Source organism: Meleagris gallopavo, chromosome 1 (genome assembly GCF_905368555.1).
Source record: "Meleagris gallopavo chromosome 1, MGAL_WU_HG_1.1, whole genome shotgun sequence".
In the NCBI taxonomy this organism is placed as follows: domain Eukaryota; kingdom Metazoa; phylum Chordata; class Aves; order Galliformes; family Phasianidae; genus Meleagris; species Meleagris gallopavo.
In genome coordinates, this window is record NC_139404.1 from 59,607,512 (window position 1) to 59,630,814 (window position 23,303).

The window sequence follows — 23,303 nt, forward strand, 5'->3', positions numbered from 1 at the left end:
AACTGGGGTCGAGGGGGGAAGGGGGCCACCTCCACTTCCGGCGCGGAGGAATGTGCGACGATACTGAGACCATTCACTTCCGGTGCTGAAGGGCCGTTTCGCCCATTGTCTGAGCCGGACGTCAGGAGGAAGGCTGGGAGCCCCGCCCCCTTGCAGGCCCGGCCCCTCGCGGCCGTTGGGCCCTCGTGGGGGGGGGGGGGGAGGGGCGGACCCCTTCCCCTCAGGTGGCTTCGTGCTATGCCCAGTTTGGGACCCGTGTGTGTTAGTTTTTGTCCATAGCCATTACAACACGCTCTTAGAAAGGGAACTCTCTGTTTATTCTCGTTGTTTAATACTCAGTCACTGTACCATTTCAGCCCCAGAGAAAGTAATTTCCTCCTGCTCCCTCCATTCTCACCATGTCTGCATCAGACAAATTAACGCACTTCCATTAGCAGCATTTCCCTGCTAGATTGAGGAGGTGGTGCCCCCATTTTACTGACAGGAAAGAAATGGCTTGGAAGCAAATCGTCAATTTTGACAATTTATAAGAATAAACCGATCTTGTGAAACATCGAATGAGCCTACCAGTGGATATTGTGCTGTGGCAAGGTCTCACTATGTTTCTGCAAAGGGCTCTGGGCACGGATGATGGATATTTTTATGACTAAGAGCATGTGGAGTGCAGATGTTCGCCCACCAGCCGCTAGAAATTGTGTTTCTACATAACCCTGGCATTATAGTGTCTCTCTGAAGAGCAGTACCAGGTTATTTTTGCATGGAGACTGTTCCCAACAACTGAATCGCCAACATACTCCATTTACATGATAAGCAGTGACTCAGCCAGGAATACTATGTGGAAAAAAAAACTAAAAAGCTCCTAATCTGTGCCAAACTTTCATTGCAGGAACAACCCATTGTTTTCCTTCCAGGCTGTTCAAAGTTCATTTTCTTGTTTTGGTAAGAGGGTTTCAGCAGGTACTGATAGGAAGAGTCCGGGAAGATTTGGGAAAAGCTTGTTTTTTATATCTTCATCAGTGATCTGGAAGAAGAGATAGAGTCCACCCTCCACAAGTTTGCTAATGATATAAAGCTGAGAGGAGTGGCTGACAAGGCAGAATGCTTCAACAACACCTGGACAGGCTGGAAAGTTGGGTAGAGAGGAACCCGATGAGGTTCTACAAGTGAAGATGAAGAGTCATGCACCTGGGGAGTTAATAACTACATGCACAGTAGAGGTTAGGGGCTGAGCTGCTGATAGAGGAGCTCTGTGGAGGAGGACCTGGGTGTCTGGTGGACAACGGATTGACCATGAGGCAGCAGTGTGCCCTTGTGGCCCAGAAGGCCAATGGTATCAAGGGATGCATTAAAAAGGGCATGGCCAGCAGGTCGAGGGAGGTGATCCTCCCTTCTACTCTGCCCTGGTGGGGTCACATCTGAAGTATTATGTTCAATTCTGGGCTCCCCAGTCCAAAAAAGATATGGAACATCTAGCAAGAGTCCAAAAGAGGGACACAAAGATTATGAGTGGTCTGGTATATCCCTTGTACAAGAAAAGGCTGAGAGACCTGGGACCCTCCAGCCTGGAGAAGACAGAGAGTATCTGAAGTGTGGGAATCAAATGGATGGAGCCAAACTCTTTTCAGTGGTGTGCAGCGACAGAACAAGGTGCACAAACTGGAACACAGGAAATGCCATAATAATGCAAGGAAGAATTTCTTTACTGCAAGAGTGACAGAGCACTGGAACAGGCTGCTCAGAGAGGTTCTGGAGTCTCCTTCTCTGGAGGTTTTCAAGGCCCATTTGGATGCATTCCTGTAGGGAACTTCCCTGTCTGAGAAGAGACTTACACTTCTCAAACAGAATGTTCAACTGCTTTACATGAGGTGGGGAGCACAGTCTGTGCTAGCCTTCATCCAGAGAATTATCTACTGCCATCTCACTGTCTTCTGAGTTTATTAAGAAAACTGGTTCGAAAAAGAACTTTATAGCTTTGGAAGTAAGCCTAGGTTTATTTTCTAGCACACATGGTACCTATATTAGGAAGTGCTGCATTGCGTCAACAATAAGAAGTGCTGCTGGGTATGAGAAGATACATGGGGGAAGGAAGAAGACGAAAAGCACCTAGATGATGCAAAATAATACATTTGGATACTCAGGTGTTACTTGAAACAGTGAATTCTGTGACTAATTCCTGAGTCCTGTGTGTCATTCTGTTTATTATTTCCATAGGAGAATGTGTGCATGCTTTTGCTTGTTCATGAAGTAAATTCTGGCAGCAGACTGTCGTTTCACCGAAACCCAAACCATAGCCCCACAAACAAACACCACAACCCCAGCTGGAGCTGCGCGCTCCTCCCGCCCCTGCAGGCCCCAACGCTCCCCGCGCACGCGCAGTGCTCCCTTCCAAGACTACAACTCCCAGAGGCTCCAGCGCGGGACGCGTGCTGTCCGTGTCGCGAGTGCTGATTGGTAGAGACGACCCGATGCGCGTGGAAGGCTGCTCGTAATTGGCAGAGGCGGCGGGTCTGTCCGCTGTTTGAGTGTCGGAGGGTAAAAAGCTGCGGTCTCCATGAGCGCAACGGGCGGCTCGGCGGGACGCTCTTCGCGTTCCAGAAGGTAACGTGGGGGCTGTTGTTTCTGCAAGCGTGTTGTTGTTAAACGTGGGAAAGTTCCTCCAGGAAGTATCTTTTTGCTAATGATTACTAGTGTGCTAGAGCGGCGGGAATTAATGACTTTCATACGTATGAGGTTTTCGCGGATGTTGTGCATCAGAGTTCTGACCTAAGCAGCCCTGCTGAGCCGCACATAACAGGTCCCTGTATCACCTGTGAGCAGAGTTCTGGCTCTGGTTTGGGCTTCTGGAGTGAGTTCTTATTAAGGTGAATCGATCTCTTCTAAAGAGATCTTAACTTTAATTCTGCTACAGATCACGCTATTAAAAAACCCAGAAAAAAACCCACGTGGACTCCTCATCCTGTATCCAAAGTTAGGATGGCTCGGGCATCAACTAACCTGAAATTGTCATCTTTACTGAAAAAAATCAGTGAAATCAAAAACGCTTCACATAATGTTTTTGTCTCCATATACCAGATAGAGACTATCAAAGGTTGTCTATTTATCTTGTAGTGGTTGCTACCTGTAATTGCAAAACAAAAGACTTTGTCCTCCTTGATCTCTCTTCTTTTACTTAGCACCTTCTCTTTCTTTTAAATTCACCTAAATGAGCCACGAGACTTCCCTTCCTTGACAGTTTGTCCTTCTCCCTTTTCCATAAGTTTCCCCTGCTCCTGTGCCCTAAGTCTGCCAACTGTTCTTTAATGAATGAAGCTTTTGGTTCTCTTAAGTATTTTTTTTCTGATGATTCTTGGAGTGCAGACAAGCTAATGTGTTTAAATTTTAGTAAGTTAAAAGCAAAAATCTCCTATTTTGCTTAAAAAACGGTTTATAGTCTGAAGTCTGCATGCCATTAGAAAATGTATAGTTACTGTTGAGCACCTGGAGAAAGGACCCAGTGAGCCCTGGGAGCACAGGTGAAGGCAATTCACCTGTGTGACAAGAAGGGGTGGAGCCTGGCTGTGCCTCTCCTAGACCTCATTTAAGTGCTGACTGTTACTGGGGAAGGATCTCTGGTTAGAGTTTTCTCCCTTGTGGAGTTTTCCTTGTGAGCCTAAATCTTTAGAGGCAAGCACCTTTTCCTTCGTAACACCATTCCTTTCGTGCTAGTCCTTTTGCTACTACACTCCTGTATTGCCCTTCCACTGTATTGACCTTTCTGATTGTAACAGAAAATATTTATGTCTAGGCTGGCAACCCCCCACAGCTCATCCAAGTACTCTAGTTCTCAGCCTCAGAGTCAGGGGGACTCCACTCCTCTCCCTTCAATCAATGAACGCCTGGCCTTCCTCCGCCCTTCCCGGGAGCTGCTGGAATACTACCGCAAGAAGATTGCTGACTTTGATGAAGAACATGAGGATTTGGTAAAAAGGCTGGAGAGATACAAAGAAACATACGATGAGCAGGTTAGGAGAAGAGCTTTACTTGATTAAAAAAAATTTTTATAAAAATCCGAAACTTGAAAATCTTTTCATTTGAGGAGAAGGGGCTTCCTTTAACTTTGGTTTTCTCTCCTACCTTAATAGGATACATCTGTCTGTCATTTTGTTTTGCTTAACTCTCTGAGAATAGAATGATCACTTGTGAGGGGACTGCGGTGCCTCCTCAAGTACTGATGATGTCTGAAGTGGCCTGAAAGCCCTCAGACATGCCAACTAATTTAATATATAGGAAAAGAGAGGATGGATTCTAAAATAGTGCCATCTGTCCAATGAGAATAGTCTTCTGAGGAGATTGCTAGTTTTCTGCACTAGGCAGAAAATCATTAATGAAACTTTGTAACTGAACACTTTTTTCACTACTAAGTTATATAAAGCTTTTAATGTTTATCCTTCAGTAACTTCTTTTAAGGAAGTTTATTACACAGGCTTTGCTAAAGTTTTTGCTGAAGTCCCTTCTCTTAGCTACACCACTCTGCCCATTAGTGCAAATGTGCAACCGTTGGAAATGGGAGACCCTAACATAAGCCTTTTTACTGGTGTTGTAGGGTGACAGTGACAATAGGGACCCTGAGCTCCCTATTGAAACCCACTTAATTTCTCAATACTACCTTCATCTGGTCAAATGTTGTAAGAGGAAAACGTAATTCACTCAAACTGACAGTTTAACACACACTTACAGACACAGGGTCTAGCCTATGTGGTGTGTTGTTTCCAACTGTTGCCCAGTGCTCACTGAAAGTACCCCGTTCTCTTTACCTAGCACAAACTGCAATGGGAAGTACGTCAGCGAGAAGAGGAGATTGCAGAGTTGCAAAAGGCTTTGAGTGACATGCAAATCTACCTGTTCCAGGAGAGAGAACACGTGCTCCGTCTTTACTCTGAGAATGACCGACTGAAAATCAGGTGCACTGTCTGGATATTGGGCTGGGGCACTGGCAGTAGAAACTACATGCATCCCATGGATCCTTCTAGTTTTCATCCAGATCTGGAGTATTCAAAGCAGCAGCAAAGCCACACCTCCCACAGTGGGAGTTTTCTGTTAAAGCTTTAGGAACTGAAGTAAAAAATAAATAAAAAAAAATCTGGGTTAGTATGCTTTGGCATCTCTTTGGAGCATGACAGAAATCTGATACAACCCTCAATCTAGTTTACTTTTTAAAAAAAATGGGTACTTACAATCCACTGAAGTATCTGCAAGGTTTTTATAGAGTTCATAACTGTGGAATGCAAATTCTTTACTACCATGTGTTATCAGACTCATTTGAAAAGAAGAGCATTCCTCAGTGCTGACAAAATTGGTGGGTTTTTTTATTATGCAACATCAGAAATGTCTCAGGGAGCTTGTTAAAGTATTCTCAAGAACTTGACAGTTTGGAAAGCTTGGAGATTTTAATGAGTAAGGTGGAAAGATATTGTGTCACAATGTATTGATCCATTTCTTTACATTCCAGGGAATTGGAGGATAGGAAAAAAATTCAACATCTCCTGGCTTTAGTGGGAACAGATGTAGGAGAAGTTACATATTTTCACAAGGAGCCACCACATAAGGCAAGTTCAATTTTTCTGTGGAGCTATTTTGCGTTGTTACAAGAAGATGTGTACCCCAAAGGCTGACCACAGACCAAATCTATCCTCCAAGTCAAAAGTTGCTAAATAAGCCCAAAAGGGGAGGGAATTTGTAGGTCTATAGCAGCATCAGGCTTTAGTATAGCTACTGACAGATAAATAGGAACAAATGCACTGGAGCTAGGTCCTGCTAGCATCAGCCCCTTCTACCTTCAAATTATACCTCAAGACTAACCCCATAAATGTCAGCTAGGAGTCTGAATCCATCTGGCAGGTGGTTATTGAGAAGCTGGAGAGAAGAGCACAAAGACAGAAGGAAGTGCAGAAAGTCAGTAGGTGTGATACTCCAAGATATTTGATCTTCAGAACAGCACCAGTAGCATTTGGGACCTCCATAAAGGGTACAGAAGTGTTAAGGTTGCTGTTATGGTTTCCTGGGCAGGGGATTGTGGAAGAACCTCTCTCTTTAGGCAATGTTGTATTGCATGTTACAGATGTCAAAGTAATTATGTGGCAATGCATATGAAAAGCAGCGTAGCGGAACCTACTTCCATTTTCTTGCCATACATGGCATGATTCAGATATACAGAGGGTGATGGAATGTTAGGATTTCTCTTTGTGTAAGGTGAGGGGGAAAAGGCTGGATCCCTGCATCCTTTATGATTGTTCTGCATTGTTAAAGCAGTGGAAAAATCTTGCAGTGGCTTTAAAATTCCAAAATACAGATATCTCTAAAATTAGGCTTATTATATACACAGGTTGCTCTGAAAGTAATGCCTCCTGTTTATTTCCATGAAAACTGCAGCAGATACAGTTCAAAGAGTATTGTACAAAGAGTACAATAACATTGTTTGATAGAGCAGATTCTCAGCTACAGAACACTATTTTCAGCATAATCACCACCATTAGCTTTGCATTTTCACCAATGATGAACTAGAGCCTGCATGCTGAACTTGGAAAAATCTGCACCAGTGAAGATGACCCACTGTTTCACAGCTGCATCATTGCTAGGAAGGTGTTGCCCACACAGTCCATCCTTCGTCTGCCTGGGAGACAAAAGTCAGAAGGTGCCATATTCCAACTGTACATTTGGTGCAGCAAGACAGTCCAGCCTTCAAATTGGTTTGGGGCCTGGCATTACTGTGTTTTAAGAGAAAGATTGTCTTCTCTGGCCTGACTCTGGAATTTCAAGCCTTCAGCTTAGTGTAGTCATGTAGGCATCAGAGTTGATGGTTTGTTATGGAAATTCAGAAAGATCATCCTGTCCTAAAAGACACTGCACATCGCTTTACCTGTTGAACTTTTTCTTTGATGGGGAATTCACGTTGCCACTCTATGGATTGTCATTTTGACTCTAGCTCATAGTGGTGACTGTATGTCTTCTCACCAGGAAACTGTCACCTTCAGCCTCGTATTGGTTCAATAGGTCCTGACAAACTGGTATATCGTGTTCTTTCTGTTCCCATGTGAGCATTCATGGGACCCTCCTGGCACAAACTTTGTGATATTCTGATCTTGCCAGCATTGTTTCCAGTGCTTTGAAGCCAATATTCAGTTCCAACACAGTTCTCTGGTTATAATTTGCCAGTTAGCATGGATGAGCTGATTGAAACGCTCTTCATTTCATGATGTGACAGCCACATGTGGCTGTCTAGGACATGACTTGTCTTTCATGGTGCTGTCAGCAGTATTGTAACACCTCCTACTGCCTCATTATGCTCCCATCGGCTGTTTGATCTCGCTTAACATTCAACAGTCATTGATGAATGTCACTGTGTGCCATTTTCTCCCCGTGGAGAAATTCAGTGACGCACCTTTGTTTCAGATGTACTTCTCTGTCAGACACCATTTTGCCAGGCTGTCCCTCTGCTGCCATCTGTTGTACAGCAACAAAATGTAACAGAATGTTGGTGGGAGGATTCAACCTCGACTGCCGTATCGCCAACATCTGCTTCTGATGTTGTGAACCAGCATATTAAAATAGAGGGCATTACTGTGGGAGCAGCCCTCATAATAGCTGCGTTGAGATAAACATTGGGGTTATAACCTGTCCCCTTTTGGCCCCCTATTTTAAAGTGGCCTTCTGTTCAACAGATGGTTTATGTTAATAGCTGTATGGGCTCTTATCCCAGGCTTGTTTAATAGCTTGAGTGAATGTGCTGATTCTTTGTGTTTCTTTGGGCTGCTATGAGCGAAGAAAGGAACATAATTGTCACTTTTACCTTCTTTATTCTCATCTGCTTCCAAAATGTTCTTTTTCCTTCTGAAGATGCTGATTTCATCCTAGTGAAGCCAGCAAAGGCAGGATTACTTTCCAGTTGATTTGGAAAAACAGAGGCTGAAATGGTAAAATTCTGCTGTTACAAAGGCAACTTCTTTTTACCATAGGCATTACACTTGTGTGTCTTCCTTTTCTTGTGGTAGAGGTGAGGTATTGCTGTTGTCTTAGATATCTGTTCTCTCTTTAAGATTTATTCTTAGTCATGACAAGTCAAGATGTTGAGCTATCTAATCTTGTTTCTATAGGTTACTGTTCTACAAAGGCCAGCTACATCCAGAGACTCACATGAAGGAAATGACAATTCTAGAACAGGTACCATACCAAGATAATCTAACAGCTGCTCAGCAATTGATACTTGTTTCTCTGTGGTTTGTCCAATGTACAAAAATAATTATTTACTGTGAATACTTTGTTGTGCTTCCATTAAGTTTCCTAAATGTATCCATATGTGCATCCTTATGCATATTCTACTCAAAGCTTCGCTTCAAAATCCTTTAAAATAAACTGAGCTGGCTCTTGTGCTTGTGATCTGCTCAGCTAAGGAAGAGGCTGGTATGACTGTGGAGTGGCTGTTCAGGAACTGTGCAGGTAGCAACTGAATAGCCCCCCATATCCATTACAGGATGTGGTGCTCTGCTAGCATTTAATGTTGGTGGTAGTTTGGATCCGTGTCTACTTGCAGATTTTCTGTTTGGAAAGGACTGCCATTTTCAAATTGACTGAAATGAGCTAACAGGCTCAATTTGTTCAAGATTTGACAAATGTGCAGCTGTTTTTTATGCTTATTCATCATTTATTTAAGAAAATATGATATGTTTGCTTTCTGTATATGTCAAGAAAATCAGTACATTGCCTAAATATTTAAGTTTGATAGTAGGGGACAAAGAAATACAATCACTACAAGCTCTGGAACAGTTTTCTATCCAGTTATCTCTCCCGTAAGTCCTTGAGACTTTAGCAGCTGCAAGCTTTTTCCTGTTCTTGTAAGCCATCTAGCACATACAGTATCTTGTGTTTGGAAAGGTACTGCAGGTACATTGGAGATGACTTTTCTACTTCTTGATTTCTGCAAATAGGCACCAAAAGGAGCACTTCAAAACAAGCAGGAAAAGGAGACATACATGAAAGTCCTGAGAGATATCAGAGGGACAACCAAACACTTCTACTTCAGGTAAAATTAAAACTATTTGCTAACTGAAGGATGTATTTTCTGCCTATTCAGGAAATCGATAGATAAATATGCTGTCTGCCTACGTAAGATACATGCACACCAATTTTTATTAGTCCCCTCCTTTTACTACTGATTCCCACTTCCTATCAGTTTGCCTGTTCCTTTGTGATGAATAGTTTAGATTTAAGAACTTGGGTCTGACTTTGGGAGCTTTACATAAGCAGATGTTCCAGTGAAGCCTATTTGTACGTAGTGCCTTTAAATACAGAATTTGTAATTGAAGTTTTTTTTTCAAATAGTACATAAAATTTTTTTTCAATTACTTGTTCCAGTTTGTCTCCCTGACCGCGTGCACTATTTGCATCTCTCTTCTTCACTCATTTTGTTTAATTTCTTTTTCTCCAAGATGTGTGGGCTGGTTGCCTTTCTAGAATTTGGGTTAATGATTACCATTTCATTGGAAGTTGATAGCATAGAGGCAGAAGTCTGTTTGCATATTCCAAAGGTTTGTCACATCCTGTGTGAAGTTTAAATCTTTCTGGTATCTTTTATCTATTGCTGCTGTTTATAATTTCCCCGTCTTGCTTATTTGCATGATTTTTTTTTTCTTAAAATGTTTTAGTTTTTCAAAATAGTTAACATTAAAACAAAAACTAAAAATGAAAAATTAAAACTCTAAAGGTTATTATCAGGTAGAGTCTCTGACTTGAATTCTGGAATTTTAAAGACCCTTGCAAGGTCAGGAGCACCACCTGTTGTGAGATCTTCCTCAGTAATATCTTTGCCTGCCTATTTAGGTGGAGGCCCTGCAAGCTCAGATAGAAGAACAGACACGATTGTCCAAAGAGCAGCTTCAGGCATTACTAGAGGACAGGCGGATTCACATGGAAGAAGCCCAGGTCCAGCATCAGAGAGACCAGGACAAGATTAAAACTTTAACAGATAAGTGAGTGTGAGAGAATGGCCAGATGTAATGTCATGAGATGAGAAGAGGGGGAACAACAAAACCATGTTGGCTTTCAATCTGTTGCTTGCTGCAGCAACCAGAAAAGCACATTGTGCAGCTATTGGCTTTGGCAGTATGTGGAAGTAGATGGAGTAGTCAACATACCAGAACTACTGTTTTGTATAGTATATCTTTCATGAGATGAGAAGAGCTAAGTGCTGGGAAAATGCTTGTCTTTTTGTTGTCTGCTTTCTTCTGACTTGCAATGAAGACTGGGGCAATTAGGGTAGGAATTAGAGAGGAAATGAATTAAATCCTCTTGGATCTCTTTTTATAGACTCAACAAGACTCAAAATCTCTTATATGAGAGTACTCGTGACTTTCTCCAGCTGAAGTCTGATGTTCGAGCCAGTGAGAAAGCGTGGATGGTAGAGAAGGAAAATCTGTTGAGGAGGATTGACAAAGATTCAGATCAGCTTATTGGCAGGGAGGCAGGAGAGAAGAAGCAGAGAGATACCAAGAAGGTGCTTCAAGCAGATCGTGAAGCTGGGAAGCCCCACAGTAGAGAAGTAAAGGTAATTATTTGGTTTTTTTTGTCCCAGGGAGAGGCCCTCCAGTAGTCTTTCCAAAATTGCAAGACTGGTTCTTGCCAACTTAAGCAGTGAGTAGTTGTTTCAAAGCTGTACTGGCTTGCTCTAAGTTGCATTGTTGCTGACACTAATGTGTTTAAAAATACTGAATACTGCAACTCTCCTGCCTCAGTGTTGTTTTTGAATTTCAGGTAGAATATATGGTTAGGATTTATGGTAGTGTTTCACTATTGTTTTTTCTTACACCCAATGCAGTTCTCTACTTCTACAAATCACAAGATGTATAGGGCAACACTTCTTTACTTGTCTGTTGCACTTTTTAATAAATGCTTTCAGTTAATGGACTTAGAATGTGATGTCTGACTTTGTTCATGTTGGCAGAACTGAACAGTCCTTTCAATTGGTGTTCCTTAGTCCTTTTATAGTAGTCTGGATTTTCCTTCCACTTCTAACGCACTTCCAGTGCACAGTTGAGAGATCTGTGGGCAAAGTGACAGTAAGAATGTAGAAAATAAACAGACAGTAAGGAATTGTTTGCACCTGTGCTGAATGCAGATTCTTCTGAAATGCAGTACTGAGCAAGTAGGTGTGAAGAGGAGAACTGCAGACTATGGTAGAATATTATGTTTAAGGGAAAGAGGAGAGAGTCATGCTTTGTCATGCAGAACTGATCACCTCATTAAAAGATGTTGGTAATGGAAGTGGCATTATAATATTGTGGAAGGAGACCTAACCTAGCTACTTCATTAGCTTTGGTTTTAGTTATAGCCTGTCAGGCTATCTATGTGTAGCACTTCTTTTTCTAGAGAAGGGGAAACACTGTGAGCATTGGCTTTGGAGTTGTTTCTGTTCCTTCTGTGCCTTAGACACTGCAAGAAGAACTAATGCAGGAGCAGCGGCTCTCAAACATGTACAGAGAACAGTGTATCACCCTGGAAAGTGAGCTGGCTAGGATTTGTGAAGAGAGAGATGTTGGCAGAGAACTCTTTAAGGTAATTAGCCTGTAATCATGTACTAGCAACGCGATGATCTTACAGTCTCTATTCTCTTACTCCATCCAGTTTGCATCTCTATAGGAACGCTCAGAAAAGATGGGGAAGCGCCTGAAGCTGGTGACTCAGCGATACGAGGCCTTGGAAAAACGTCGTAATATGGAAGTGGAAGGCTTTAAGAATGACATTAAACAGCTTCGGCAGAAACTGAAAGATGTAGAGAAGCAGCTTTTTAAGGTAATAACTCCTGCTAATCGTGATGGGCTTAACCAATCAAGGTGTAGCCTCAGTATTTAAATTAATATTTCCCTAGAGTTAAATTTATTTCCTAAATGCTTGTTCAAATATTAATATTTGATAAAGCTTGCTCTGTTTTGTATATTATTAAGCAAAAAAGATTTGTCATCATTAATCAGTCGAGCATCAAGTTTGTCCAGGAACAGTCCTGTTTATGTATTAGCTATGAAGGCTCCCATAGAATCATCGAATGACCTGGGTTGAAAAGGACCACAATGATCATCTAGTTTCAACTCTCCTGCTATGCACAGGGTCGCCAACCAGCAGACCAGGCTGCCCAGAGCCGCATCCAGCCTGGCCTTGAATGCCTCCAGGGATGGGGCATCCATAACCTCCTTGGGCAACCTGTTCCACTGCGTCACCACCCTCTGTGTGGAAAACTTCCTCCTAATATCTAACCTAAACCTCCCATGTGTCAGTTTAAATCCCCCCCTTGTCCTATCACTATCCACCCTCATAAACAGTCGTTTCCCCTCCTATTTAAACGCTCCCTTCAAGCACTGGAAGGCCACAATGAAGTCTCCCTGGAGCCTTCTCTTCTCCTTCCACAATCCTGTAATGCCTTATTATGCCTTATTACACCTTTGGCTCACTCAGCGGACTCAAAATTGGAAGGCAGTAAAGTGGACTGATGCAGAAGAATATTCTTTGGAATATGCAGTTTTGTTGGTTTTTTTCTGGATGCTGTAGGGTTTGGTTTTGTTCCGAATAGAATACTGACGGGATATTGATGTAAGTATTGTGAATATTGTTTATTTTGTAAATATATCATTTGCAATAGTGCAGAAATCACAGCAGAAGCAATGACTGGAAGTTGAGGTTGTGTAACTTTGAAATAAGATGCATTTTCTACATGTGCAGACAAACATCTGTATAGCTTAGAAAGGAAGCCACAGACTTGCTGTTGTCTGGAGTTTGAGTTATGATATCTAAGATATGATTCAGAGAATTGAGGTTTGGATTTTTTTTTTTTACTGTGGGTTTACCTTTTTTTTTTTTTTAAGAGCTAAACTTTGCACATGCATGAGTGTGGGAGACAGGAATTGCCTATGATATCTTTACTACAGCTGTGTGTATTTTGTTACTGTGGGTTCATAATCTCTTCACACTTCCAACCACAAGAGGGCAGCGGAATAAAATACTTGTTAGAAATCTTCTCTGATCTTTAAATCCTTCTTATCATTTGAGGTCAAAGTGACTGTAGACGACTGAAGGACCTAACCTGTGTATTAAAATCTTTGACAAAGAACTACATGGTGGCAATGAGGCATCCTAACGTGTCAAGAGGAAAGAGAGCTTTACGATCAGTTTTCAAGTCTGTGCTGTTGCAATGTTGAATGTGACTGGGCTGGCATGCTATTCAATTCCAGGGTGACAGGAAATGTCAGCCCTTTCTAGTTTGCCATCAGGAATGATTATCCAACAGCCTCAGTTCAGCACAATATCAGCTATATGCCTTGACCTGAGCTCAGGAGTTGTTCTTGAGCTGCCCTTGAGTTGTGTGCAGTTCAGAAGGCAGCAAGCTGGCCACAGCAGTTGGATCACTTCTAGTTGTAATAGCAGAAGATGACAAAATGTATTCATAAGAGGGGAAGAACATACTGCTATATAAACATCAATAGATCAGTGCCTCATCTTATTCGCTAAATAATGCTAGCAGTAAAATGTAACCCAACAAGTTATAGTAAACTTGATAATATTCTGTTCAGATTTCTTCCTTAGCAGTAATGTAGCATCCTAATGAATGAAAGGCTTTGCTACTTTTTGGCTCTGAAATAACTTTCTGTTGGTGATATGCATTAGCCTACTGACATTAGCTGAAGCATCCTCTTTGCTGTCTACAAAAGGTCTCCTTTAGAGTTCTCTTTCTCATATACTCATAGTACACTCTCAATTGCACTCTGCAATTAATCTGTTTTTCTTTTCTTCTTAGGTGACTATGAATATTGGACCAGACCAGGATCTTGTAATTCTACAAGAGGTTCGTCAAGGAAACAGACTAACTCGTAAAATTCAAGAAGAATTAAAATACTTAAAAGCAAAAATCTATGGCTTAGAGAATGAACTACGAGTCTGCTGAAACTGAAGTTTTAGTTGGCATCAAAGTTTTAGGAATGGGACATTGCCTGTTTACTGGCATCCAGTAATAGAAGGCTTGAAGAAATCTGCAGTTAGGAATGTCATAACATCCATCAGTGATACACAAACGATTCCTAGCATGCCAAATTAGTTTGCTGTGTCTGTTGATAGGCACCTGATGAGTCTGCTACAGAAAGTATCAAAAGACTGATACATCAGGAATATTCTTATACCTTTTATTACTTTCATATTTGTGGTGTAGGGAGTGGTGTATACTGATCTTAAACTTCATTTGGAACATATTAGAAAGCAGGAATATAAATTAATGACCTATATGATTAAAGGATCTAGTTCAAGATTTGAATTGCTTGGCTCACCCTTTCCTATGTGAGAAAGAGCTTTTAAAGTGTGTTCAGTGATGATTGTGTTGGTACCTAGGCAATTCAGGATATAACTGGAAATTTTCTTTGAAAAAGACCTTGCACAGAAATTTTGTACTAAGATGTATTACATCCAACTCTACTTTTTACAATATAACTACTTTTAAATAGCTTCCCTTTGATTATTTCTAACCTAGCTGGGACAAACCTGACTGATTTTAATATGGTGAAAAAAGAAAACATTTTATAGAACTTAGCTGCAAGAATGAGCTGTGTGTACTCTTGTTTTGAATAGCTGGGGGAAGTGAGATATCACACTTTCAAGAATCATCTTCCCATCTCCTTTTTTTCTAGCCTCTCTTGACTCCTGCAGGAAGCTCATTTAAAAAAAAAAAAAAGCACATACTATTTTCCTTAGTCACTGTATTATCTACCTTTGTAGCTTTAAACTACACCATGGTTTTGTACCAACAAGTCATGATCACTTTTCACTCATGATGGTTTTGCTCCACAGCTGTAACTGAAATTGGGGTTGAAGAGCAACTGCCTAGTTGCTACATGATGAAATAGCTATATAATGATTATCTTCATAGCAGACATCAGGTCAATGCAGTTGTAGAAAACAGATGAAATAATGAGGGATGCTACAGTGTGCTTCAGCCGTTTGTAATCACAAGGTATTTGTGCTTTCACTGAAGTGTCAGCAAATCTTGTCCACCTGGTAGACTGCGAGTATGCCTGTGCTAGAAAAGCAATTCCAGGGTTTTCATTTCCTACTGTACCTTTTCTACCTTGTTAAATATGGCAGAAGCAGCATATCTTTCTAAAGGATACACCTAAAGCATACCAACTGTTTCTTCTCATTTAAAAATGAGAAATGATAGCCCACAGCTTCTTTTGGATTTGGTAGTGGCAATGGAGATCCCTATTCAATGTTTGGGAGGGGCAGATACACAATGGAAGCTCTTGTGCTGTCCGAATTTGGAGAAATATATATATATTTAATATAGTACCAGCTAAAACAGTGCAGTGGGGAAATTGCTTTGAAAAGTCAAGGCCTGCTTCAGTTTTGTACCCTGTCTTGGAAATCTTGCTGTCCCTTATGGTTCTACACTGTGGCTTTCATTGGGCACATGTATTCTTCAAGTCATATTCATCACAGACAGACTTCATTGTGGGTAGATCTGTATCTGGGTGCTTAGCCACTACTAGAATAGGCTCTTTTAAAGTGTGTTATCACTGACTAGTTTAGCTGAAAAATGATGAACCAGTTCAGAAACCGTTTCACGGACAGCTTACATGCTAATGCTACGTGGGTAGCTGGGGGAAGTTAATAAACATATGCTGTCCATAATTTAGTTTCACCCCTTAGCTGCTGAGTTCTATCTCAGATAAGTCTAGCTAATTAAAGGAAGCTTGTATGTGAGATAATATTCTACCAGTCTGAAGACAGAATACAAAAAATATATGTATATTACAGGTCCTGAAAGACAACTTCTGAAAAAACGCTATATAATAAACTATTAGCCACTTAGCAAGATCCATCTGCTTAAATTCAATTGACAGGAAGCCAGCAAAAAGGCCTCTTGAACCAGTATAAAGAAGTTTTCTGCTTGTTTTCAGCTTTTCCAAACTATAAATTGCTGATTAAGTTAAATTTTCCTCACCTGGAAACCATGCAGTGTATCTGGATAAAGACTGTAGGCTCGAATGTTCACATTTTTAGCACTAGGAAGAGGTATTGGGGAAAGAAGGATGTAAATGTTTAAGTTCCTGTTTCCCTTACTAATATTTCTTATTACTTGAAACACTGAACCGAATAAGCTGGCAACATTCCTAATATTTGCTGGCGCTTCTGGATCAAAGTCCATATTGGACTTTATTCTTTGTTTGTCATTAGGTTATGAACCTTTCCTATTTGAGGTGGGTAGGGGAAGAAACTACAATAGTGCTGATCTGTAAATTTGTTTTATTTGGAGGTTTGTCCAAGGGCAGGAAGTGCAGAGTACTGTGTGCTTTTTCTGTGTGACATCACGTGATCATGTGAGATGTTGCTTTCATGTTGCCAAAACAAATGGGGACCTTCAGGCCAAGAACTGCTTTAAAAAGTCAAGTACTTTCTACCACCTGCAACTGCCTTTTAAGACATTTTTGGCATTTCCTAGAGGTTTCCTGAAAAAGGCTGTGAGACCCAGGTTAGTCCGTTTTCCATAATCAGCTCCAAAGATGAGCTTTTTGGCCAGTTGATGTTAACGTGTGATCTGTAGCATTTCAGTACAACTAAGTGCCATGTTATGTAGGTGCAAACAATTTGTAACGTATCTCTAAAATGGCTGACTCTTGGAATATAGAGACAGTCCGAGGATTAAGGATTGGAACTGGACAAAGAAGCTCATTGGGGACTGGGGTGCAAAAGTGTTGTACACAGGGGAAATGTGAGCAGAGGTGAGAACAAGTTGTGTAGCATTACTTAGGAGCGCATGCATTTTAGAAAGGGTGTTGAAATATTGGGCAAGGCACAGAACTAAAGATGATTTAGCAGAGATGAAAAGGTTGTGTAAGAGCTCATACTGTATTTCATTAGGGCTGATTAATATACATGTACAGTGATGAAAAACTACCAGAGGCCTCTTTATCTTAGCAGAGAGGCTGAGCAAGAACAAGAAGCTTGACCCTGGAGATTCAATGTAAAAAGAAAAAAGAACACATTTGATCAGAAAGATGGTTCTTTTTCTTTCATTATGACAAACTACTTCTGGAGATAACGAATTCTCTGTCTCTGAAACAAACAAACAAAAAAAAGATTGTGCCTCTGGAAAAGATGACTTGTTCTAATAAGTTACTAGGCTTGACGTGTTAGACGGTAATGAAATATAATGATGTGAAATCACAGGAAATGATTTAATGGTCCCTTGTGCCCTTAGAGATAGGATTTTTTTTATTTTTTATTTTTTTTGGTGAGCAATATTGGTAGGAGTTTTCTCAGTACTTGTTTTACTGCTTTTATTATAGGAAAGTATATTGTGTCAACTCACCCTACACAGCAAGGTTACAAAAGGAGGAGGAAAGAACAACCCACGTAACCTCATATTTTTCCTATACCATAATTTAGTATAATTAATCAATGCTGTTAGAATGGACCTAAATAAGAATATATGCTCACATGCAACTCAAATTGCTTGCGTTTTTGTTCAGAAACATGTTTTGCCAGTATGGATGGACTGTCTGGGCACCTAATCTGGAACTGTAATGCCTCTGTACGTAGGCCAGGAAGTATTTCTTTGGTAAATAATGAGACACTTGTTTTTGAGACTAGTTGGGAGCAACATCCCATGCATTTCGTTAGATCAGTTCATGGAAAACTATGTTGGTCAGACTTGTAATTACAGCTCACAAATACATTTTGCTACACTGGAACATATTCATGCCTTAGTCAAAATCTTACTAATGATGTCACTTCTGTCCCCATTCAAAGCAGCGTAACAGCTCGTTTGCATATAAGGGACATTTTAAGATTTTTCTTGTTTTTTGGTAACGCTTTGCTTTCATATTTCAAAGTTGTAAGAAATGCTCACTTTGCTCCCTTAAAGAGCTGTTCTTAAACTTGCAAGTCTAGCTGTAGAAGCACACTGGTAGCACGGGTACTGAAACACACTCATGCTTTGTAGAAGGGACGAGAGCTGAAAGTGCAGCAATTCCTTCTGATAGCTGCATTCATAGGATTTAGTGTAAGGAATGAAAACTGTTTCAATCTTTAGGTAGCATCAAATCTTTAGAGTTTTCTTTGAGACATGCCATAGGTGTAACTGGAATTTAACCTACTGGGGGGAAATGCTTCTGGCATGAGAATAGTGGGGATGGAGTTCTGATGCTGCCCATGTAGTACCAAACAACTATTTGCAGAAAGGATGTCTCTGAGCAGGAGTTAGTGTGGCTGTGCTTCAAGTAAGCTCCAAACGCAGCTTTATTAATGAGGCCCTCAGTAGGGCTGAGCATTCACTTACACTGACTAAATTGCATGTTTTATGAATTACGATGCTGTTGGATCGTGGACAAATTACACGTGTAAATAGGGTTTACCTGCTTTGATTCAGAAAACCCAGAGAGGCTTCCTACGTACCAGCGTTTCAATGTCAAAGCAAGGAAATCTTAACCGCTCCGTTAGGAAGGGTTTAATTGCTGAAATGGGTTCAATTTGAATAAAAAGCACATTCAGGATGTGCTGAATTCTCCTATATTGATTCAGGGATCAAATTGACTCACTGTAAACATTTATCTCAGCAATGAGTCACTCCCAGACTGCTCAGTAAATCTCTCTTTCCCTTTAGTGCTAGCTTGGCTGGGGAAAGGTCTGATCAGCATCATCCCAGGGGAAGCTGTTTGGCTTTATGCTCAGTGGTGTCCATAATAAAATGACTGTGGCGTATCTTCAGAGCTCCTTTGAAACAGAAGGATGATGAGCACGATCACTTAAATTATAAAGCAAGTCCTGGTGTTTTTAAGAAAGGAAAGGAGGAAGGTCAGGCAAAATTATAGTCAGATTTGAAGAGAGGTGGATGTCCAAAACGATCATAGACTTAGATGTGTCTCTCGTTATGATAAATCCTGAAAAGATCTCATCTTGGACTAGGAATTTTATTTTTTTTCTGGAAGTGCGAAGGTGCTGTGAATATTGAGTTCTGAGGCTCAGAAAGCAGTTGAGGCCCATTCCTGGGGCAGGATGGATATCAAGGATTTGTTCCTTGAGGCACTAGGTCATTCATGTCCAAGGTCACACCAAAATGTGTCCTCCTCACAGCTGAGAAGGAAGGCCAGGTCATTTCTATGCCATTGTGTCTGCACAACTAGGGTTTGAGATGTATTAAAAGAGTTACGCTGTGAAAAGATAGAAGCATGGATGAGGTTTCCCACCCACAGCAGAGCTGTAGGAACAGTTGTGTGACTGCTACTGCTGTCAAGTCACACCTGGGCTGTCACTGCAAACTTTACTGGTCAGAAAGGTGCTTTTCCCAAGAGTTTAACTGAGGAATCAGTGGATTCTGCTACTGTGTTGCAAAGCATCAGCATGGATTTTAGCAGCATAGCCCATCAGCAACGTGTTTATAGAGTCTAGTACCAAAAAGCCAAGAGGGAAAATAATGGGCAACAGCATCCTCAGAACTGCCTTTTCTGTTAGAAGCATTTCGGCCATTTCAGGTACAAATGTTGAGATGAAGTCAGGAATTGTGCTTGAGAGCATGGCTATGGGCAGGAGGGAGGCCCTGCAGTTACCAAGGTTAGTGATGGTAAGGGATGCTTGGGTGTACTGGGTGTGGGGCTGGTAATTGGTATTAACACGAAAGTTACACGGGAAGAGAAAAGGGAAGGAGCAAGAGGCAGATAATTGAACCTTTGGGGAGACTGCAGAGAAAGGATGTTGGCACAGAGCTAAAAGTAACTTACAGAACAGAGAAACAGTTGTTAGATAACCAAAGGCACAAGCGAGTAGAACAAGCAGGGACACACAGAGATGCAGCCAGAGAGGAACAAGAGATGCATGTTCTTAAGTGTGGTATTACTGTGGGGAAACACAGCCAAAATGGACAATAAACAAAACCCCAAGCAAAGCACAAAATATCCTGTTGGCTGAACTGGTGGATGCTCACTGAGAATGCCCAGTGTGAAGAGGGTGCTCTGGGTAGGGAGTCCTTTTGTTAGTGTAGAGTTTCCTTTCCACTCCCCTCAATGCAACCAGAGAATTGCATGCTTATTTATTTTAATATGCAAACAAGTTCCAACAGTGCAGTTGTTGGACAGAAGTGTCCCTCTCTAGTTCCTGTTGTCTTGCTTCAAGCCGTGTCCCAGTGGCCAGGCAGTGTCTGGTGTCACCTGCCCTGTCTGGGGATGGACAGATGGAGGATAAGTTTCCTTTTTCTGAGCACAGAGTTGTTTGAGTTGGAAGGGACACTTAAAGGCCATGTGGTCCAACCCCCCTGCAGTGACCAGGGACACCCACAGGTAGGTCAGGTTGCTCAGAGCCCCGTCCAGCCTGATCTTGGGTGTCTCCAGGGATGGGGCATCCACTACCTCTCTGGCAACCTGCTCCAGTGCCTCACCTCCCTGACTGTAAAAAGTTTCTTCCTTATATCCAATCTAAATCTTCCCTCTTTCAGTTTGAAACCATTTCCTCTCGTCCAGTCACAATAGACACTGCTAAAGAGTCAGTCCCTTCTTTCTTACAGCCCCCCCTTTAGAATACTTTCAGGTTTCCTTGGAGCCTTCTCCATGCTGAACAAACCCAGCTCTCAGCCTGTCCTCATGGGAGAGGTGTTCCATCCCTGGGATCATTTTTATGGCCCTCCTCTGGACGCGCTCCAACAGGTCCCTGTCTGTCCCGTACCGAGGAGTCCACATCTGGACGCAGTGCTCCAGCGCTGTCTCAGCAGCGCAGAGCAAACGGGCAGGTCAGCACCTCCCAGAGATGTCAGCTATCATTCCCCAACTCCGTGCCGGAGGGTGCCGACCCTCCCGGGCGGAGGGGGCGACCCGAGGCCGGGCAGCGCTGTGGTGCCGCGGGGAGGAGGCAGGTGCGGAGAGCGGCGGCAGAGCCCGCCCGGGAGCTGCCCCCGCGGGGCCGCGGCGCCGCCCCGCACCTGGGCCCGCCCCGCGGAGGGGGGCCGAGCCGAGCCGGTGCTGTGCGGAGCGGCCCGGCGGCGGGAGCATGGCCCGGGGCGGAGGGGGCCCGGCGCCCTGAGCGGCGCCATGCGGGGCCGGCTGCTGGCGCGCCTGCGGCGGCGGCGGCTGTTGCGGCTGCTGCTGGCCCTGGGCGCGCTGGCGCTCGGGCTTTGGGCCGCCTACCTGGAGCTGCTGGCGGCGGCGGGACCCGGCGGCGGAGCCGGCCCGGTCCACAGTAAGTATCGCCCGTACCGTCCCATTCCGTCCCTCGTCTCTCTGCCCGGTGCCGGGTCCGGAGCCGAGGTTTGTGTCGCGAGAGAGGGGCCGCTGTCGGGATTTCGCCTTCTTGCCGTCGGCTCTGTTCGGAGGGCTGTGACGACGCGGGACCCGGCCGGGTTTGCGGAGTCCGATGGGCGGGTTCGAAGCCGGCGCTTTGAGTATCGCCTTAACGGGACAGCGGCGGTATGTCTGTACGTACAGGAGGAGGCAACGCGCGCCCGGGAGATGCGCGCTGCTGGCCTGGTAACGGTGTGCTTGGTGCGAACTTGGAGGAGTACAGAAGGGAGGAGATTGGGTGCGGGCAGATTCCTTTTTCTTCTTTTCTTTTCTTTTTTTTTTCATTTTCCCCTTCCTTTTTCCTTTTCCCTTGGTGTCAGCAACCAGGTTGTCAGCTGCAGTTGTGCAGGGTGCTCCAGGGGTATCTGCTCCTTACAAAGCCACTACAGGACCAGGCCATCAGCTGGTCCATTTGTTCCCTGTTATCTGTGATCTTAAGGTTAAAACCACATATTTATTGTTCCAGCCATGGCAGAGGTCTGATTTTGGTGGCCGGAAAAGATCCTATATCTGCGATGCCCTTTTTATGCATGGTGGAGTTAGTTGGGACGGGAAAAATGAGCCTGTGCCAAGTGGCATCTTCTATGCAATGTAGCCAAGCATCCAGGTTGGACATTAGGAAAGAGTTCTTCTCCAAAAGAGTGGTGCTGCAGTGGCACAGGCTGCCCACGGAGGTGGTGGAGTCACCATCCCTGGAGGTGTTCAGTGACTGTGTGGATGTGGCACTGAGGGACGTGGTCAGTGGGCAGGGTGGGGTGGGTCTATGGTTAAACTTGATGGTCTTTGAGATCTTTTCCAACGTTATTCTATGGTTTTATGATTCCTGCTGCATACTAGCCTGTCGACACACCCCAAAACACTGTAAATGTGAAGAGGGCTCCAGTGGTGCAGCAAGAGAGAGAGCGAGGTGATAAGGGGAAAGGGCTGGGTGTGTGCAGGCACACAGTGAAGGTGGTAGCAATGCAAAGGGAGAGTGAGTAGGAGAAAGGGCTAGGAGGGAGGTGAGAATAGCAGGAATGCAAGCAAGGAAGTGCTGTTATGCTCTGGATTCTTCCCCTCTGCCTTTAGGCAGGACTACTCTTACATCTTAGAAAATGCATCCTGTTTCAAGACTGAAACTGGAAACAGTGACACGACTGCGGTCCCTACCAACTAAAACAGAAGATGAGGAAAACAACTGTATTATATTCAATTTCAATAAAAAGTTGCACTCTCTCCCAACCCACCATGGTTGCTGGTGCCACAAGGAGGGAAGACTGCAGCCTCATCAGGATCCCTGCAGCACCAGAGTGCTAGGTATTGAGGTTGCATTCCCTGGCCTCCTGGGGAGCATCTTGGAAGCTGCCAACAGAGCAGGGTTAATCCATGACCTTCCCCACCCTTCTTCTCACCCTCTACCTCCAGAAGCCTGCTTTATTTGAAAAGAAATCTGGGGCTGGAATGAAAAACAACTGGTATTTGTTTTCTTCTGGTTGTTAGAACAAAATAGTGTTTTCTTCTCTTGGGACTGGGTTGGCTGTGTTTGTGACCCTGTTGGATGGCTCTTTCCTGGAGAGCTGGCAGAGGAGGAGGTGATTCTCAGAGCAATTAATGCTTTTTTTTTCCTTCACGCGTCCCAGGCGGGAGCCCTCTGTAAGTCACAGCTGGGGACCAACCAAGAGCTGCCATCTCTAATGACCTGATGCAACAGCCTCCCCAGTTATTGCTGATAAAATACAAAGAGTGTTTACTCAATAATTTTTCTAGGTAAAAGGCTATAAGTCTCCTTCCATGGAGGGCAGAAATCTGTAGATCTGTTAGGCTTGGAAGGGAGCTAGGGGAGATCTGTTTTTGTCTATGTCTGTAATTGATTTTCTTGCCTCCAAAAAAGCATTGTAGAACTGCCTATGAAGGGATGGGTATATGTGTGCTCTCTGCAGAGATGTCCTTGGGCATGGCTGTTCTCCCCAACTTCATGCTGCTTTCCCTCAAGAG

The 23,303-nt window shown here is 43.2% G+C and overlaps 2 protein-coding genes and 1 long non-coding RNA gene across 5 annotated transcripts in view; 2 read left to right on the forward strand and 1 right to left on the reverse strand.

The window, feature by feature from the left end:
- Positions 1 to 1,950: 1,950 nt before the first annotated feature.
- Positions 1,951 to 21,537, reverse strand: LOC146545349 (uncharacterized). Of its 2 annotated transcripts, XR_014884876.1 has the most exons (4): positions 21,177 to 21,537; positions 7,826 to 7,941; positions 4,879 to 5,091; positions 2,179 to 3,968 (listed from the first exon to the last, which is right to left on the reverse strand). It is a non-coding gene; the product is annotated as an uncharacterized LOC146545349 (long non-coding RNA). The 2 variants fall into 2 exon arrangements; XR_014884872.1 differs by lacking the exon at positions 7,826 to 7,941 and having other exon boundaries at positions 1,951 to 3,968; positions 21,177 to 21,518.
- CCDC77 (coiled-coil domain containing 77) lies at positions 2,465 to 14,509 on the forward strand. Its single transcript, XM_003202458.5, has 11 exons — positions 2,465 to 2,598; positions 3,785 to 4,001; positions 4,798 to 4,940; positions 5,489 to 5,585; positions 8,130 to 8,196; positions 8,961 to 9,055; positions 9,853 to 10,001; positions 10,339 to 10,576; positions 11,458 to 11,583; positions 11,668 to 11,820; positions 13,814 to 14,509. Exons 1-11 carry the CDS (start codon positions 2,552 to 2,554, stop codon positions 13,958 to 13,960), a joined length of 1,479 nt encoding a protein of 492 aa, XP_003202506.2. The 5' UTR covers positions 2,465 to 2,551; the 3' UTR covers positions 13,961 to 14,509.
- B4GALNT3 (beta-1,4-N-acetyl-galactosaminyltransferase 3) overlaps positions 14,649 to 23,303 on the forward strand; it is a 66,765-nt gene continuing 58,110 nt past the window's right edge. Inside the window, exon 1 of one of the 2 annotated variants that reach the window (XM_085229784.1) lies at positions 14,649 to 16,534. Coding sequence is in view for 1 of the 2 variants with exons in the window: in XM_085229781.1 (XP_085085907.1) it covers positions 20,604 to 21,228 (625 nt within the window). In the remaining variant the exon portion in view is untranslated. Of the gene's footprint in view, positions 16,535 to 20,300; positions 21,229 to 23,303 lie in introns of those variants that run through there. The other variant, XM_085229781.1, reaches the window with a different exon arrangement.

Excerpts from the sequence above, each read along its gene's own strand:
- CCDC77 (XM_003202458.5), top strand. The coding sequence starts at position 2,552 with ATGAGCGCAACGGGCGGCTCGGCGGGACGCTCTTCGCGTTCCAGAAG. Across the intron at positions 10,002-10,338 it reads ATTAAAACTTTAACAGATAA|ACTCAACAAGACTCAAAATC; the intron begins GTGAGTGTGAGA and ends CTCTTTTTATAG. Across the intron at positions 11,584-11,667 it reads TTGGCAGAGAACTCTTTAAG|GAACGCTCAGAAAAGATGGG; the intron begins GTAATTAGCCTG and ends GCATCTCTATAG.